General features: G+C 42.1%; 1 protein-coding gene across 3 annotated transcripts in view; it reads left to right on the plus strand.

Moving 5' to 3' along the window:
- The window catches only part of LOC119844294 (collagen alpha-1(XXVII) chain B-like), a 307,212-nt gene that overhangs the window by 132,185 nt on the left and 160,216 nt on the right, over positions 1-14,811 (plus strand). For all 3 annotated transcript variants that reach the window (XM_043498719.1, XM_038374938.2, XM_038374939.2), the window contains 3 exons: positions 507-560; positions 9,539-9,583; positions 10,431-10,484. In XM_043498719.1, the coding sequence (XP_043354654.1) occupies positions 507-560; positions 9,539-9,583; positions 10,431-10,484 (153 nt within the window). The remainder of the gene's footprint in view (positions 1-506; positions 561-9,538; positions 9,584-10,430; positions 10,485-14,811) is intronic.

A 14,811-nucleotide genomic window follows, 5' to 3' on the forward strand; every position in this document is an offset into this window, starting at 1 on the left:
TCTCAGACTGAGTTGGAGCAATGGGTTGAGCCACTTTGGTGGTAGTAGTAGGGTAATTTATGAACCTGGCTCCTGGATTTGACAAATGGAAGCAGCCGATGCCTGTTTATGTTGCATTTAAAAGACAAGATTCTGCTATTTAAAATCCTCCAAAATGCAATTGCAGTGTGCAGCTGAAGGAAAGAATTGAAAAGAGGGCTCACATTCTGTTGGTGGAAAAATTGGAGTCCCCACAGTAGCTGCAGCTAATTCACCAGTTTACTATTTAGGTGAGCCAATTAATAAAGAGATTGTGAATTTACAATTCTCTTTTAATGGCACTTTTTTTACTTCTATAAATTCTTTTTTAGTGGATTTCTGAGGAATTAAGAATACGAGTCACAGATTCCACTATACAGGGGCTGAATTGCTGGTATCTATTCTATGACAAATAATTTCAATAAGACTATACTGCAAGTGGGAATAAAAGCAGCTGAAAACTAATGAGGCATGCTTGTGTTTTACAGGGAGACATGGGTTTACCTGGTTTGAGTGGGCTTCCTGGACCACCTGGTCGGAAGGTAAGCACATTTCCATTTCTAGTGAATTAAACCAATATTGTCAATAAATAAGTGTAAGTACCCTTCTTAAGCCTCTTTCACCCTAAAATTTCAAAGTGCTTTCAAATATTTTAATTAAGCCTCAACACTCAGTGTCGGGGAAGCAAGTTGTTGTTTTTGTCTTACAAATAGGTAAATTGAGGCACCGAGATTAAATGACACCAACAAGATCATGTCAGAAGCAGGGACTAGAACACTGGAGTTCTGATTCGCATTCTGCTTTTCTAGGCACTGGGCTAGACTGCTTTTCTACCCTCTGACTCTGTGTGTATTGACCAGGAAAAGTGTCCAGGCTTAGGTCAGGTTTAGCTAACACATGCTAGCCAAGTCCATTCTAAACTTGGTCTGTCTTAAGTCCTTATACAGCCCACAAAACTATAGAATCTGACTATCTCACAAATTTTAATGTATTTATCCTCTCAGCATGCTGTGAGGCAGGACAGTGCTGTTATCCCCATTTCACCATTGGGAAACTGAGGCACAGAGGGTAAGTGGCTTGCCCCAGGTCACACCAGAAGGCTGTGGAAGAGCAGGGAACTGAACCTGGGTCTCCCAAGACTAGCACCCTACCCACTGGAATATGCTTCTTCTAAATGTAACCCTTTCCTAGGGTGTAAGCAGACTACCATCTTTATTTCATTTAAAGCTGATCATATTCTACGGGGCAGGAGCTATATTGAGGTACCTGTTTAGGTATGGCTTAGCTAGTGCATGTTATCTGAGCCTACTAAAGCTTGACCACATTTTCTGGTCAAGACCAACCCATACGCATTTGGAGAAGGAGTTTCTTTCTCTCTGTATTTTGAATGGAGCTTGAAATTAACATGGATCTGCTTTGTTTGCTTCCATATTTGTGCCATCAGCAGCACAAATGTCACCAGGAATGTGCATGGGTCTGAGAATGCCATCAAGTGCTGGAGTGTGAGATTCCTCACTGCCATGTCCCACCATTGGAATTTGCTTCCCCACATTAGTGCCCCAACCATGCTAGCACTATTAATTGTGTCCATGCTTCTAGTGGTGGCAAATTCCACAGCTTTGCGTGAGTGTGTGTGGAAGCATTTTTCTCCCCCTAACACAATTCTGTTTTTTGTTTTACCCTATTGCAAAGAAGAATCAATCTAGTGTGGTGAGTGGAAAGACTGAAATAAATGGCGTTCAGGGAGCATGAATGAGACCTCTCCCAGCCTGGAGATGAACTACCCCGTAACATGGGACGCCTGATTGCTTCTTCCTTACTATTTGATACATTAATGACTTTGGTAAAAGTTTCAAAGTAGTAGGGATTTCACCTCCAGGTTGCTGATATGGAGCTAGCTCTGCTGATAGTAGCTGGAAGCTCTTCAGTGGCTTATGTGAAATGGGTCTCAGGGTCTTCATTGCCATTCCTAGATGGCAAATATTGACATTGCAAAACTAACCATCCTAATTGCCACCTTTTGATCATTTCAGCAGAGAGGTCAAGATATGAATGGGTCATTGAGAATGAATTGCCCCTCTGAGCAATTCCCTGGCCCTATTCCCTACATGGGCATGGACATGCACACAAACGCGCACCCCTACCTCAGTATAGGGGCTGTGGCCTTTGGAGTAGAGTGAGGTGGAATTTTTTGATTGAAACTTTTTTTTTCTGCAAAAAATGCAAATTCAGCAACCCAGAAATATTTAGCAAACTAGTGTTAATTTCACCTGGTTGTTTCAGCTGGGCATAGGGAGGGGGAAGTTTTTTTTGTTTGTTTTTTCTTTTTTTAATTTAAAAAATGGAAAGGTTTCCATTTTAACTTTTTTAAATGAAACGTTTTGATTTCAAATGACTTTTCATTTCTAAATTTCCTTTAACTTTTTCAGTCCAAAACAAATGCTTGAAATTGAACTAAAACATTTTGTTCAACCCAAAATTCATTTCTATGGAGGGTTGCTTCATTCACCAGCAATTCAAAAACAAAAAGTCCATTTTTAAAAAAAAATTTTTTTTTGCCCTGCTCTAATTTGGAGAACTTTCACTATGGCTGCCCACCTGTTCCTGTTCTGTGGCTAGAGGGGTTCGGACTCCAGGGCTGTCACTTGGTCCCCTTTCATCTGCATTAGATTCACAGTAGGGGGAGCTTTGCTTATTTATCCTATTCCTAAATACTGGGGAAAGTAGGAGAGGGAATGGAAGTAGAAATCACCTGCAGGGGGCAGTGGTGCTTGTTCCACTTGAGTTAATGAGTAGAGCCAGGCAGTGGACCGACTGGGGCTTAGCTAACCCCCACACTCTGCTTACACAAACTGGTTCTAATGAATTAGGTGCAAAGAACATAGTTTTCTTAGCATAGCAACTCATAAAACAAAGCTTCGCGGTTTTGATGAGCAAAATGCAATGTCAGGACAGAATGGGCTTATGGTGGAAAGAATGGAGCAGGAGTAGGAGACTAAACAAATAGACCCAAAGCCACTGCACAGGTTCCACACCAGACCTTGAAAAACCTGAAGCACGTTCAGGGGTTGTTGTGGAGGGGGCGGGGGAGGAGGTGTTTCTGTTTCTTCAAGGACATGAGTGAGTTGGATTGTGGGATTTTCCTTCAGTGCAGCAAAAAAGAGGAACTAGCTTGGCAGATGCTTTGATGCTGCCTGGATTTTATTAGCCTTCTAAATTAAGAAAACTTTTTAAAGCTGTTGGAGAAATATTTGGAAAAACAATTCCTTGCTGGCATCTCCCCAGTGAAAATACCATGGTGTTTGGCTGCAGGCAGGCAGCCCATTTAGCCTACAAGAAAATGGCAAAGTCTTGAAAATTGGCATAAGCAAATGCAAAAAGGTACTGTCCTTCCATGGGACAAGTCAGAAAAGAGCATCATGCAGGGGGTTTGGATGGAACCCCATTCATATCTGTCTGCAAACTCTCTGTGTAAGAACTTCCAAAGAGACAGAAGTTTCCCTCATGGGTTTCTTTCTCCCACAAACATTTTTCTTTCTGAAAGAAGCAGTTGGCTCTGCACTTTTTGAGATGGAGCCGCTACCAAAGGCCTGTAGTTCCGTATGGCATGGTTTGTACCATAAGCAAACATGTACCATGTAAATTCACACGCCGTCTATACCTTCGTAGGTTTGGATACTCTGGTCTCTGAGTGCCCACAAATATTTTTTGCCTTTGCCCAGCTACAGGGTATGTGAAACAGCTGTTCAAACAAGGGATACCAAAAACATTGGTGTGGTCTGAGAGAGAGACATTGCTCATCCACTTCACATGGAGTGAATTTTGCTTTTGCTGAACAGCAGTTCTAGAGAATGGTGGCAGGACCTAAGGCACCAGAAGGGAAGTGCATTAAAGAAAACTAATAGTTTATAAATGTCTCTTGGCATTTGGCTGTCTGATGCAGAATATGACCATCTTGCAAATTGATTCTACTGAAGTACTGTGCAACATGTCCTGAGACAGAATGTTGCTGAGACAGAACAACTGCTATTGTAGTTGAATGTAAGGCTGTGCCTGATTTGAGAGGTATTGAAAGAGTGAGTGACTCACCCAAGGTCATGCAGTGAATATAAGGCAGAGCTGGGAACCTGAACCCAGTTTTCCTGGATTTGCCAGTTCAGGGTTCCAGCCTCAAGGCCATCTTTCCAAATAGGCTGCATTCAGTGGCCTCTTCCAGCTCGGCCACTGCCCAAGGTCTGCTTGCTGAAGCCTGTCTGTTTCCCACAGAAATGTGAATTGTCATCGTCGCTATGACAGTGTGGATTATAAACATTGTCACAGCTGAGCAAATCCTTCAGTGAAGTGTAATTTCCCCTTATAGTGACAGCCCCTTGTGTTTAATCGCCCTGTAATCATCAGGAAGTGTTTGGATAGGAGAGCAAATGTAACTGTTTTCATACACTCTTCTCTGTTATTTCAGTGCTATTTAAAGAGTATTGCAGCAGGTAAACACTTTCATGTACCAGTCAGCCTTAGAATGCATGAGCTTTTTCAGCCCCTAGCTATGATTAACCTCAGACAGTGGTAATCGTCAGTTTGTATGAAGAAACACATTTTAAACACCCCCAAGTTAGCCATAAATAGTGAAGAGTATATTTAATAGAATGCAACAATAATATATGGTCTGTATATTTAATTTGAGAGCTATTCACTTGGCTTTATATATAAAAATATCATAATGCATGGTGCAGACTTTAGCTCAAGATCTTATAGTCTCCAGATCTTCTTCTCATGCTGTAATTGGGGCTGGTAGAAAATCTTATGAAGCAATCAAATTCCTGAATTTTCTGGATCTGCCTTATCTAAAAGAAGCTTTCATACTTCTTGACAATTTTTTTTGAGGGGAAGAGGAGGAGCTAAAATGTTCCTTATTTTTCTAATGTAATCTCTCTGGGGGGATTCTTGGAAAGGGATCTTGATATGAATGTAGCTCAGAAGATCTGTGACTTTTTGAGGACATCTTTCTGTCTGTGGGGGATCTCTTCTCATAGCATGAACAATGCCCTTTGATTTTTCTGATCCCAGTGATAGGCTCTGATTTGGATTTGAGATACAGAAGTCACTAACTCTCCTGTGCCTCCATAAATTCTGATTCTAAAATCTAAATCAGATCCTTGATGTGATCTTTAGGTGGGAGATCATTTCTTCCTTTGAGATGGAGTTTTTATGCCTGAGGCATAGATTTCTTTTGAAAGGGACGTCTCCCTCATTTAGTACCAACTTTGTTGCTGTTTATTATCTGTAGACCACCAAATCTGGGCTTGGCAACACATGAGATATAAATAATGACACAGTCTGTCCCCCACATAAGCTGACAATCTAAACAAGACAGAAAAAGAGAAACTCTTTTGTATAGACATGAAGTGATTTGCTATCTCTCGGACAGATGGACTTCCAAGTCCCAGTTTAGCTGCTTAGATCCCAGAGTTTTGTGCATCAAGAAACTTTTAAAAGAGGAGCAAGAGTCTGCGCTCAGATTTGTTTGAACATCAGGAATCCAGAAACTTTACATCTTGACCTTTGCAGCTATGTCTGACAGAGCCTATCCTATGGAGAGGACTGAAAAAGGGCCCTTTTATTTCTCTGGGATAGGGAAAAGGAGACCGCCTTCTAGTATATTTTTTGGCTAGCTGTTCAAATCTCAGATGGTTCTAGGCTGATGGCAAGTTGAAAGCACATTTCAGGTACCCAATCTGGGATTCCAAGACACTAGCTTCAGGGTATGTATATGAAGATGCTGGGCAAGGAGGTTGTTGTACAATATTTAAGCAGCCAGCTCTTTTCATTTGCCACCTATGGCACTGCCTTGCTCTTACCTCTGGATGAAGTTACTCATTCACTTTAAGATGTGATTTCCCCATTTATGCCAGCCCTGTCAGGAGAAGTGGTTGAAGCCGCTGATTACGTATAGAAGCAAAGACCTTACATTTTGACATGGGGCTCCCTGGAGGCATCTGGAATCAGTTTTGGCTCCTGCTGTTTTTCTGACACTGCCAGTCACAGTGACAAAGCACTGGTTCCCACCCAGTTCCCTTTGCAAAGTGACTGATGTCAGATGTGAGCCCAGGAATCAACCATAGACCCTCTATGCCTGACTGAGGTGAAAGTCCCACATCCTCCAGGTCCCCAAGGAGCTGGAAATAAAGATGGAGGGCAGAGCCAAAAGAGAAGAATAGCCTGGTGTGCTCAGTGTAAACCAATAAGCCCTAGAATCGTTTCATCACATTTGTCTGATCAGTAACCCCCACTTACCTCTCAACTTGCCAAAACCCCAGTATGGGTACATGATCTGGGACAAAGATCTAAAACTAGCACAGGTTATTAATGCTATGGTATGGGGAAAAATCCATCACTCATCGCTGATAGCTTTGTGAACTGCAATCTAGTGTGTAACCTCCCATTCCCAAATCAAGAAGCTACCAAAACACATATCTCAAACTTACTGCTGGTACCCTTGATCCCTCTCGGTTGAACTTCAGGGCATGATACAGAGACAGCAGGGTTAACTTCTCTCTGGGCTTGGCAAGGGCATGAGACTCTCCCTCCTCATATAGTCCTTGAGCTCTTGGTGAGTTGAGGTTACCATTTGCAATGTTGGCTTTTGTGATCTAGATTCTGCTTCAGTAGGAAATGAATGGAGACCATGTCAGGTCGCCAACAGCCTTTGGAATGCAACAACTTTTGGTCACTACCTGCTTGGAGATCCGCAGGTGAAAAGCACTTTATCCCATTACCTGAGCCATTAGGCCTCTTTGTAACTCTCAGTATTATGATCCTGATCCAAAGCCCACTGAAGTCAATAGAAAGACTCCCATTGTCATGATTAGACATTGGATAAGGCCCAGACCCTATGTTAGCTAATTATAGAAGGTTCAGCTAAGGCTTACTTTACCCCCAGCCATTTGATCTTTCAGTGAAGTCCCAGTGTGTGACTTTCAGTGGCTAGAGAGAGAGAGATGAAACACAGGATTGTGACGTAACAGCAGGATCAAGCACAAGAAATTGGGTCATGAGAGAGAGAGTGTTTCTTGAAGCCCAAATATCTGAAATAATGAGTGAAGAGGAACGTGAAGGAGAATGGGAAGTAGACATGGAGCATTTTGAGGGCTGCGTTCCTTTGCCAGTGAGGAGTTAGACTGCAGGTCCTAGAAGATCACATGGGAAAAATAAAAAGACAATTGAGTAGAAGCAAAGTCCAGTCACTTGTCTGGTGAGTGAACTGAAGGGCTGAGCACTTAGCCGAAAAGGGTACCATTGCGGCTCCCAGAGAGGGGAAAAAATAGGCCATCTAACATGTTTGACTACACTACGGTGACATCTTTTGGCTCTCCAGTCCAAGACTGGGTATAAAGTTATAGATCAGGAAATAATTAACCGTTGTAACTCGGCCTGAAGTTATTTTTGTTGTTCCTATATTTTTATTTAAATGTTGATACTTCCCCCTCCCTTTCCCTCCCCACCCCAGCTTGTTTTAAGTTACATTTTTCTATTTTTTGTGTCCTCCGTAATAGCCCAATTATCACGTTAGTCCCTAACTAAATGTAATCTTCTGATGTGCTTTGCCTCTACCTTATGGAGACTAGTTTGTTTTAAATAGCTACAGTAACATAATAAAGGGAGGCAAAGAGTATAAAATCCAAGTGTGTTACTTGATATACAAAGGGAGATCTAAGTAAATCTGGAGAATGTAAACCACACCTTAAAATGAAGGGTCTGTTTGTTGGCAGTGAAAATCATAAAGTCTTTTATCCTCTAATAAAAAGATGTACCACGTAATCTGGCTAGCTGATTACCGAAATACAGTGTCCACTTCTGGTGTCCACGCTTCAAAAAAGAGGCTGAAAAAGTGGAATGGGCTCAAACAAGAGCTACAAGAATAATCTGAAGTCTGGAAAACCTGTCTTGTAATGTGAGATTTAAGAAACTCATCCTGCTTAGCTTATCAGAGAAGGATGAGATGACTTGATCATCTTTAAGTATCTACAGGGGAGAAGATGCCTGATAACAGCCGGCTCTTTAATCTAGCAGACAAAGGCATAACAAGATCCAAAGACTGAAAGTTGATGCTAGATAAATTTGAATTGGAAATAAGGCAAAATAAATAAATGAGGGTAGTTGGCCATTGGAACAATTTACCAAGGGTGTGATGGATTCTCTATCTCTTGGATATCTTTCAGAAAGATATATGTGATAACTGAACCCTATGTTACTGGCCTTGATTCAGGAATTGCTGGGTGAAATTCTGTGGCTTGTATTATGCAGGAGGCTAGACTAGATGACCCAAATGGTCTCTTCTGCTTTAAAATCTATGGATGCAATCCTGGCTGTATTGAAGTCTGTTGCAAAATTCCCATTGATTTCAATACGGTCAAGATTTCATCCCATGAATCTGATTTAACAGTAATTGGGGAGGTCATTGCAGGACATAGAGAATGTGACTAGTCAGGTAGATCATTTTGTAGATATGTTTTTCCAGCTCCATTCTAAGATTGAGCCCTTCCTAATGGATAATGTTCAGGTACAAACAAAGCAGCTTCATCTGTGATACAGAAAATCCAGCTGCGAGTAGTGGTTATTTGCATTGCAGTAGCATCTAGAAGCCCCAACCAAGAACAAGGATCCACTGTGTTAAGCGCTGTACACACACATAGTAGCTGATAGCCCTAAAGAGCTTAGTCTAAACAGATAAAAGGTGGGAGGTGAAAAGTTAGCATGAATCATAAAACGGATTATAGATTTGGAGGAAACTTCTCTATAGAGCTTTCATGGATATTAAGGTCAGAAGGGACCATTATGATCATTTAGTCCGATCTCCTGCATGACGCAGGCCACAGAATCTCCCCCACCCACTCCTGTGAAAAACCTCTCACCTATGTCTAAGCGATTGAAGTCTTCAAATCGTGATTTAAAGACTTCAAGGAGCAGAGAATCCTCCAGCAAGTGATCCATGCCCCATGCTTCAGAGGAAGGCAAAAAACCTCCAGGGCCTCTTCCAATCTGCCCTGGGGGAAAATTCCTTCCCGACCCCAAATATGGCGATCAGCTAAACCCTGAGCATATGGGCAAGATTCACCAGCCAGATACCCAGGAAAGAATTTTCTGTAGTAATTCAGATCCCACCACATCTAACATCCCATCACAGGCCATTGGGCCTATTTACCGTGAATATTTAAAGAGCAATTAATTGCCAAAATCATGTTATCCCATCATACCATCTCCTCCATAAACTTATCGAGTCTAATCTTAAAGCCAGATAGGTCTTTTGCCCCCACTGCTTCCCTTGGAAAGCTATTCCAAAACTTCACTCCTCTGATGGTTAGAAACATTTGTATAATTTCAAGTCTAAACTTCCCATTGACTGGTTTATATCCATTTGTTCTTGTGTCCACATTGGTACTGAGCTTAAATAGTACTGAGCTGGGATGAGAAATTCAAACAAAGTTCTGATTATTTTGTTCTGTTACTCTTATTTTTTAAACAGGGATACAAAGGCTACCCTGGACCACCAGGTCATCCTGGAGACCAGGTGAGTGCCCCTTCCAGGTTCCAAGACTTTAAATCCATCCCTCTTTGTAGTTTATCTCTTATCTGCTAATAACCTGAAATCAGGCTGAGTCATTTACCAAGCTTTTCAGTGGAATCAAAGTGCTTTTTCGGAGCCAGCCTAATACAGAGACGATTTATGCAGCTAACTCCGGTGCTAATCGGGAGTTATGCACATACGTTAACCAAACATCAGTGGGGGCAGGGAGAAAGGAAGGACTTATTTAAGCTTCTAATTTATTTGCAACGTTTATTGCCCAAACTTGTGCAAGTTTATACAATGGAAATAGGGGCAGATTTATGCTCATTCTTTTTTCTTTACATTAAGTTTTCAGCTGGAGTTTACTAACTAACCATATCATACTAAGTACTTAACTGTAACTCACCTTCCACCCCCTTTTTTTATTTGGATAAATCTAATGTTTGCAGTCAAATAGCAATGAATAGCAAGGCCTGTTATAGATGATGTTAAAGGATATTTTACATGAATCCATTTCGTTTTTAAAAAGTTTGGCAGAGCTTTCCCCCTAGTAAAACAGTTCCATATGCCAGAGATATAGACACAGCCTTGCACCTTCTCTTAGCCTCCTTGTTCCAAACTATCTGCAGGTTTCAGTGGAGGTGGGAAGACAGCAGCGCTTGCTTTATGCCTAGATCCTGTTGAGTTGGCTTCTGTAGCTTTTTCTTCTTCTTTAATTTATTCCTCTACCTTTTTTGATCAAAATTTTCTTTCTCTTTATAAATCTGAAACAAGTTCATTCACAGCCCCCCACTCCCAAAATCTAATAGGCTGTAGCATTAACCTCACCTTTGTGTGCTTTTCTTTTAAGGGTGAACGAGGACCAGATGGGAGCCCAGGTGCCAAAGGTTATCCTGGCAGGCAGGTGCAGTAAATCTTACCGTGCTGTGCACAGAGTAGGGATTTGGGTATGCAGGTAGATATAAGCATACCCCCACTAAATACGGTGCTCACACCTTGGAATGTGTTGGTTTATTTTTGTTTGTTTTCCCCCTTAGCATAAATAATGTGGTCCTTTCTGATTTGTTATTGAACATTCAGGTTCTTAGAAATCTTTCTGTTCCTTGTGATCATTGTCTCTGAAAAACTAAAGCATACTCATTCGAAAAATTGACGTGATCACTGGAGAATCTGCTTGGAGTATCGTGGAGATCCCATGCAGACACAATCATGGCAGGATCTGCACTTGTCAGAGATGTAAACAAAGGAAAAACTACTAAGCATGTTTTGTTCCTTCACAGATATTAATTCTGTATGGCAACATCTGTGCTTTTTGTACTAAAAATCCCCTGCAGATGGGAACTCTGTAGAATCTGTTCCATATAGCTTCACTTTCTCCTTATAGCCTTATCTCTGGAACTATGCTCACTATTGGCCAGGTTATGCTCTGCGGTTCCCTGAGTGTGCCAGTGGGGAGACAACAAGGAGCCACCTGCCCCTTCCTTCTGCTCCTACACAAGAGCCAGGTGCAATGGCAGGTGCAGGAACAAGTCTTCTCTGTGGTCCCTGGAGTGCAAGACATCTCCCTGCCCACTTTGCAATGCCTTGCACCCCAGGAATGGCCCAGGTGGGAGGAGGCTTTCATCCCTTAATTCAAAGGGAAGGAGTGCAGCATCTTTAATAATATTCATTCTTTCAAGTGTCAGTCAGGCACTGGAGTGACACGTATGGTAGAAAAATGAGCAAAGAAGCTGGCTAGCTGAACATCCCTTCCCTCAGTTGCTCAACTTTCACTCTCCTAGCTCATGGGATGCCGTCATTTTACCCCGTTCTCTGGTCATCACAGTGTCTTCTGTGGTGGGCAGGATCTGAACTTGCAAGATAAAAACAAGGAAAATCTGGCCACATTTTTTCAGACCTACTTTATTATTCATAAAGAGATGAGAAGGGGGCATATGCCCAGTATCCTAACTACCTGCCGTTTGCAGATCACTTTTAATACCTAATATCAAATAGAAGAAAAACCTAAGACAGAAGAAGTCTAGTGAAAATAAAAGATAGTGATTAAAGCCAGCAGCAAACTCTACCTATGAAGCTTTGTCTGCTCAGCCTTTTCCTAGAGGAACTATGGAAATAGGGTCAATCTGCTTTTGGAGATCCCTTGAGGAAGCGACTACTGGCTAGTCCCTCATATGCTACTGTACAGCACTAGAGGACAATGGTTAGCAATAGGAAACTCACCCATGCTACCTGATCCATAGCCCTCCACCTCCAGCATATTTACAGCCTGTCAAAGCAGAGCCACAATATAATCGCTAAACACAGTGGGTGCAGCTGGATATCGTTTTCTAGCTGTGTGTCCATGCAATCCCTGGTGAAGAACAAGTTCCCGCCACTATGCTGTGATCACCAATGTCACCAATCATCTAAAAACTGTAAGTTGGCATCCAGGACACACATCTTGCTCGTTCTTAAAATAGAATATCTGCTCTGTTTGCCATCAAGATCCAGTCTCTATGGCATGTAAGATCTGAGAGGTGGGTCAGTAATATAACCCCTGCAGAACCTACTCTCTCCCAAAGATCCCCAGTAGCTGGCTGTATCCACATAATGGTAAATCTTCCAGCTCCCCTACAGACATGCTCACTGGACATTCTATCATGGAGACTGGCCGTGGATGTGAACAATGGAGGAAAATTCTTCCAGTCTCTCCTACGTCTTTTATCCAAATGCATCTAATGGAGACATCCATTTCCCTAGCCTAATAAAAATTCTATAGAGAGAGACTACTATGAACCTGTTTGGCTTATCCTAGCAGTTCCTTTACAGGATGAACGCTATAGATGCACGGGTTACAGTGGGGATAATCCAAGCGCAGGAGTGCCAAATGTCTCTCTCTGACCAGGTGGGCTAGCACTCCACATCAGTTTACTTTTGCACGCCAATCTTGTCCTGCTGTGAGCTGCAGTAAACAAACAGCCCTGCAGCACTGTACTAATATGTAGGTGGCACTGACTGCAAAGGGGAATAGACTAAAGAGACAGAAGAAAACTGACCCTCTGGCCTTTACCCTCTGAAAAATGTGCCAGAAGCCCTTTGTGTGTGCAAAATGTTGCAGAGGAAAATAGACCAGGCTCAGGCACTTTATTTAATAGCTGCTCTAGAATGATGCATGCTCTAGACTGCCTGGAATGAATGCAGAGAACATGCCCAAAGGCATGAGGCTCCAGCTGGAACTGTCAGCTGATCCTCCATCGCCCTGGCCCTGGTCCTGCAAAATTTTATTCACGCAAGGTCAATCACCAAGATTTTGAAAAATGAGTGCCTTAAAGCCAGGCTCCCAAGCCTGTATTTAGAAACCTAAAGAAGAGTCTGATTTTTTCAAAAGCGCGGAGCAGCTAGCTGCATCTCCTGCTGATTTGTAGAATTAGTCTCATGAGTTAGGGTTTGCAGGATTGGGTCCAGAATGAGTCACACTCTTGTCATACAGGTATGAACGCAGCCATGTATCTCAAGAAAAAAAAATCCCAGGTAAACTCTAGAAAATGCAATTATTAGTGTTGTCTCGTGGTTGAGCTTAATGTTAGATGTTGTACCTACCCCTACTGCGGGTATATCTACTCTGGAACTGCAAGGTGTAATTTCTAGCTCAGGTAGACTTACCCACACTAGCTCTGATTGAACTAGTGTACTAAACAGAGAAGTGTAGCCATGGTGGTGGGAGCGGTGGGAAAGGTTAGCTGCCCCAAGTGCAGTCCCAATCCAAGACACTAGCTATGACCATGGACAGCTGCCCCTCCTGCCACTCATACTGCCATGGCTACACTTCTATTTTTAGTGGGTATGTCTACCTGAGATGGAAATTACACTTTCTAGCTCTCATGTAGATGTACACAGGTAGGCTTGTACTGTGTGATCACTTTCATATGACTCCATACAGATGCTGAGTTGTTAGTCTATTAATAATAAGGTAGTGCAGATATTAGATGAAACTTTCTGCATTCATACATCTTAGGAGTGAATATGAACAACCGAGGGTTCATTTAGCATATTCCAGAAATACAGTGCTGATAGCATTCTAGAGATACCCAAGTCTGTGAATCTCCGGCATAATATACAGACTAATGCACTGGAGAGTACACTCAGTAGGAGAGATTGAGATATATTTATGAACCTAAATGTGAATGTTACATTCACACCCTCTGCAAGGCTCATGAGAGACTTGTACACCAGAACATCATGTAAGAGCATGTGTTCATGAGTCCAACCAACATCCTAACCATTTGCATTATGGTGAACTGACAAGATTAGTTTTCAGAGTAGCAGCCGTGTTAGTCTGTATTCACAAAAAGAAAAGGAGTACTTGTGGCACCTTAGAGACTAACAAAAATTTATTAGAGCATAAGCTTTCGTGAGCTACAGCTCTACAGCTCACTTCATCGGATGCATTCCGATGAAATGCATCCGATGAAGTGAGCTGTAGCTCACGAAAGCTTATGCTCTAATAAATTTGTTAGTCTCTAAGGTGCCACAAGTACTCCTTTTCTTTTTGACAAGATTAGTGGATGCTGTTTAATGGGTTCACAGAATCTTACTCCCAGTCAGATATTCTGGACAAAGTATTTGTACCCAGGTACACAGAAAACAAAAGTACTTTTAAAATGCAGTTATGGTCAAGAAAGAGGCTCTGAAAAATGGCACCTTCTTACTCAAGAGATCTGAACCCTGTGTGTTTTCAGTCAGTTCTCCCTACTGACTAAGATTTTACTATTTGTTACTTCTGTCAGCTGTGTTGGCTCTGCAGTGCTATGGGAGAGGGAGCTTGGCTCTATTTTGCTTCGTGCATCATAGGCAGAATTGTTAACGATGTTCCGACGGCAGAAATCTTCTACTGGTGATGATGTGTGAGCCAGGAAGAGCACAACTTGACTTTCAGATCCCAGGTTGAATATGCAGAGCTGACAGCTGAAGAAAAATAAACCTGTCCTTTTACTTGTAAACTAGATGAATTTGGTCTGGAAGCTGGTGAAAGGCAATAAACATGGAAGCTCATTATGTAATTTTTATAGGGCCTCTTTTCAGAGTACAGCCCTGCTTAAGGAAAGGGCAGTGGGTACAGAAATACAATGAGATGTATTTTGAATTCTTTCCCAGCTTCCAATGCTCTGGATAGAACCTGCCCAGTATACCTAATTTTTACAGATGTCATAAGGCTGATCCTCCTTCACTTGAAGCCCAATGGTAATTTTAGT

The sequence above is a fragment of the Dermochelys coriacea genome, chromosome 16 (assembly GCF_009764565.3).
Source record: "Dermochelys coriacea isolate rDerCor1 chromosome 16, rDerCor1.pri.v4, whole genome shotgun sequence".
NCBI classification, from domain to species: domain Eukaryota; kingdom Metazoa; phylum Chordata; order Testudines; family Dermochelyidae; genus Dermochelys; species Dermochelys coriacea.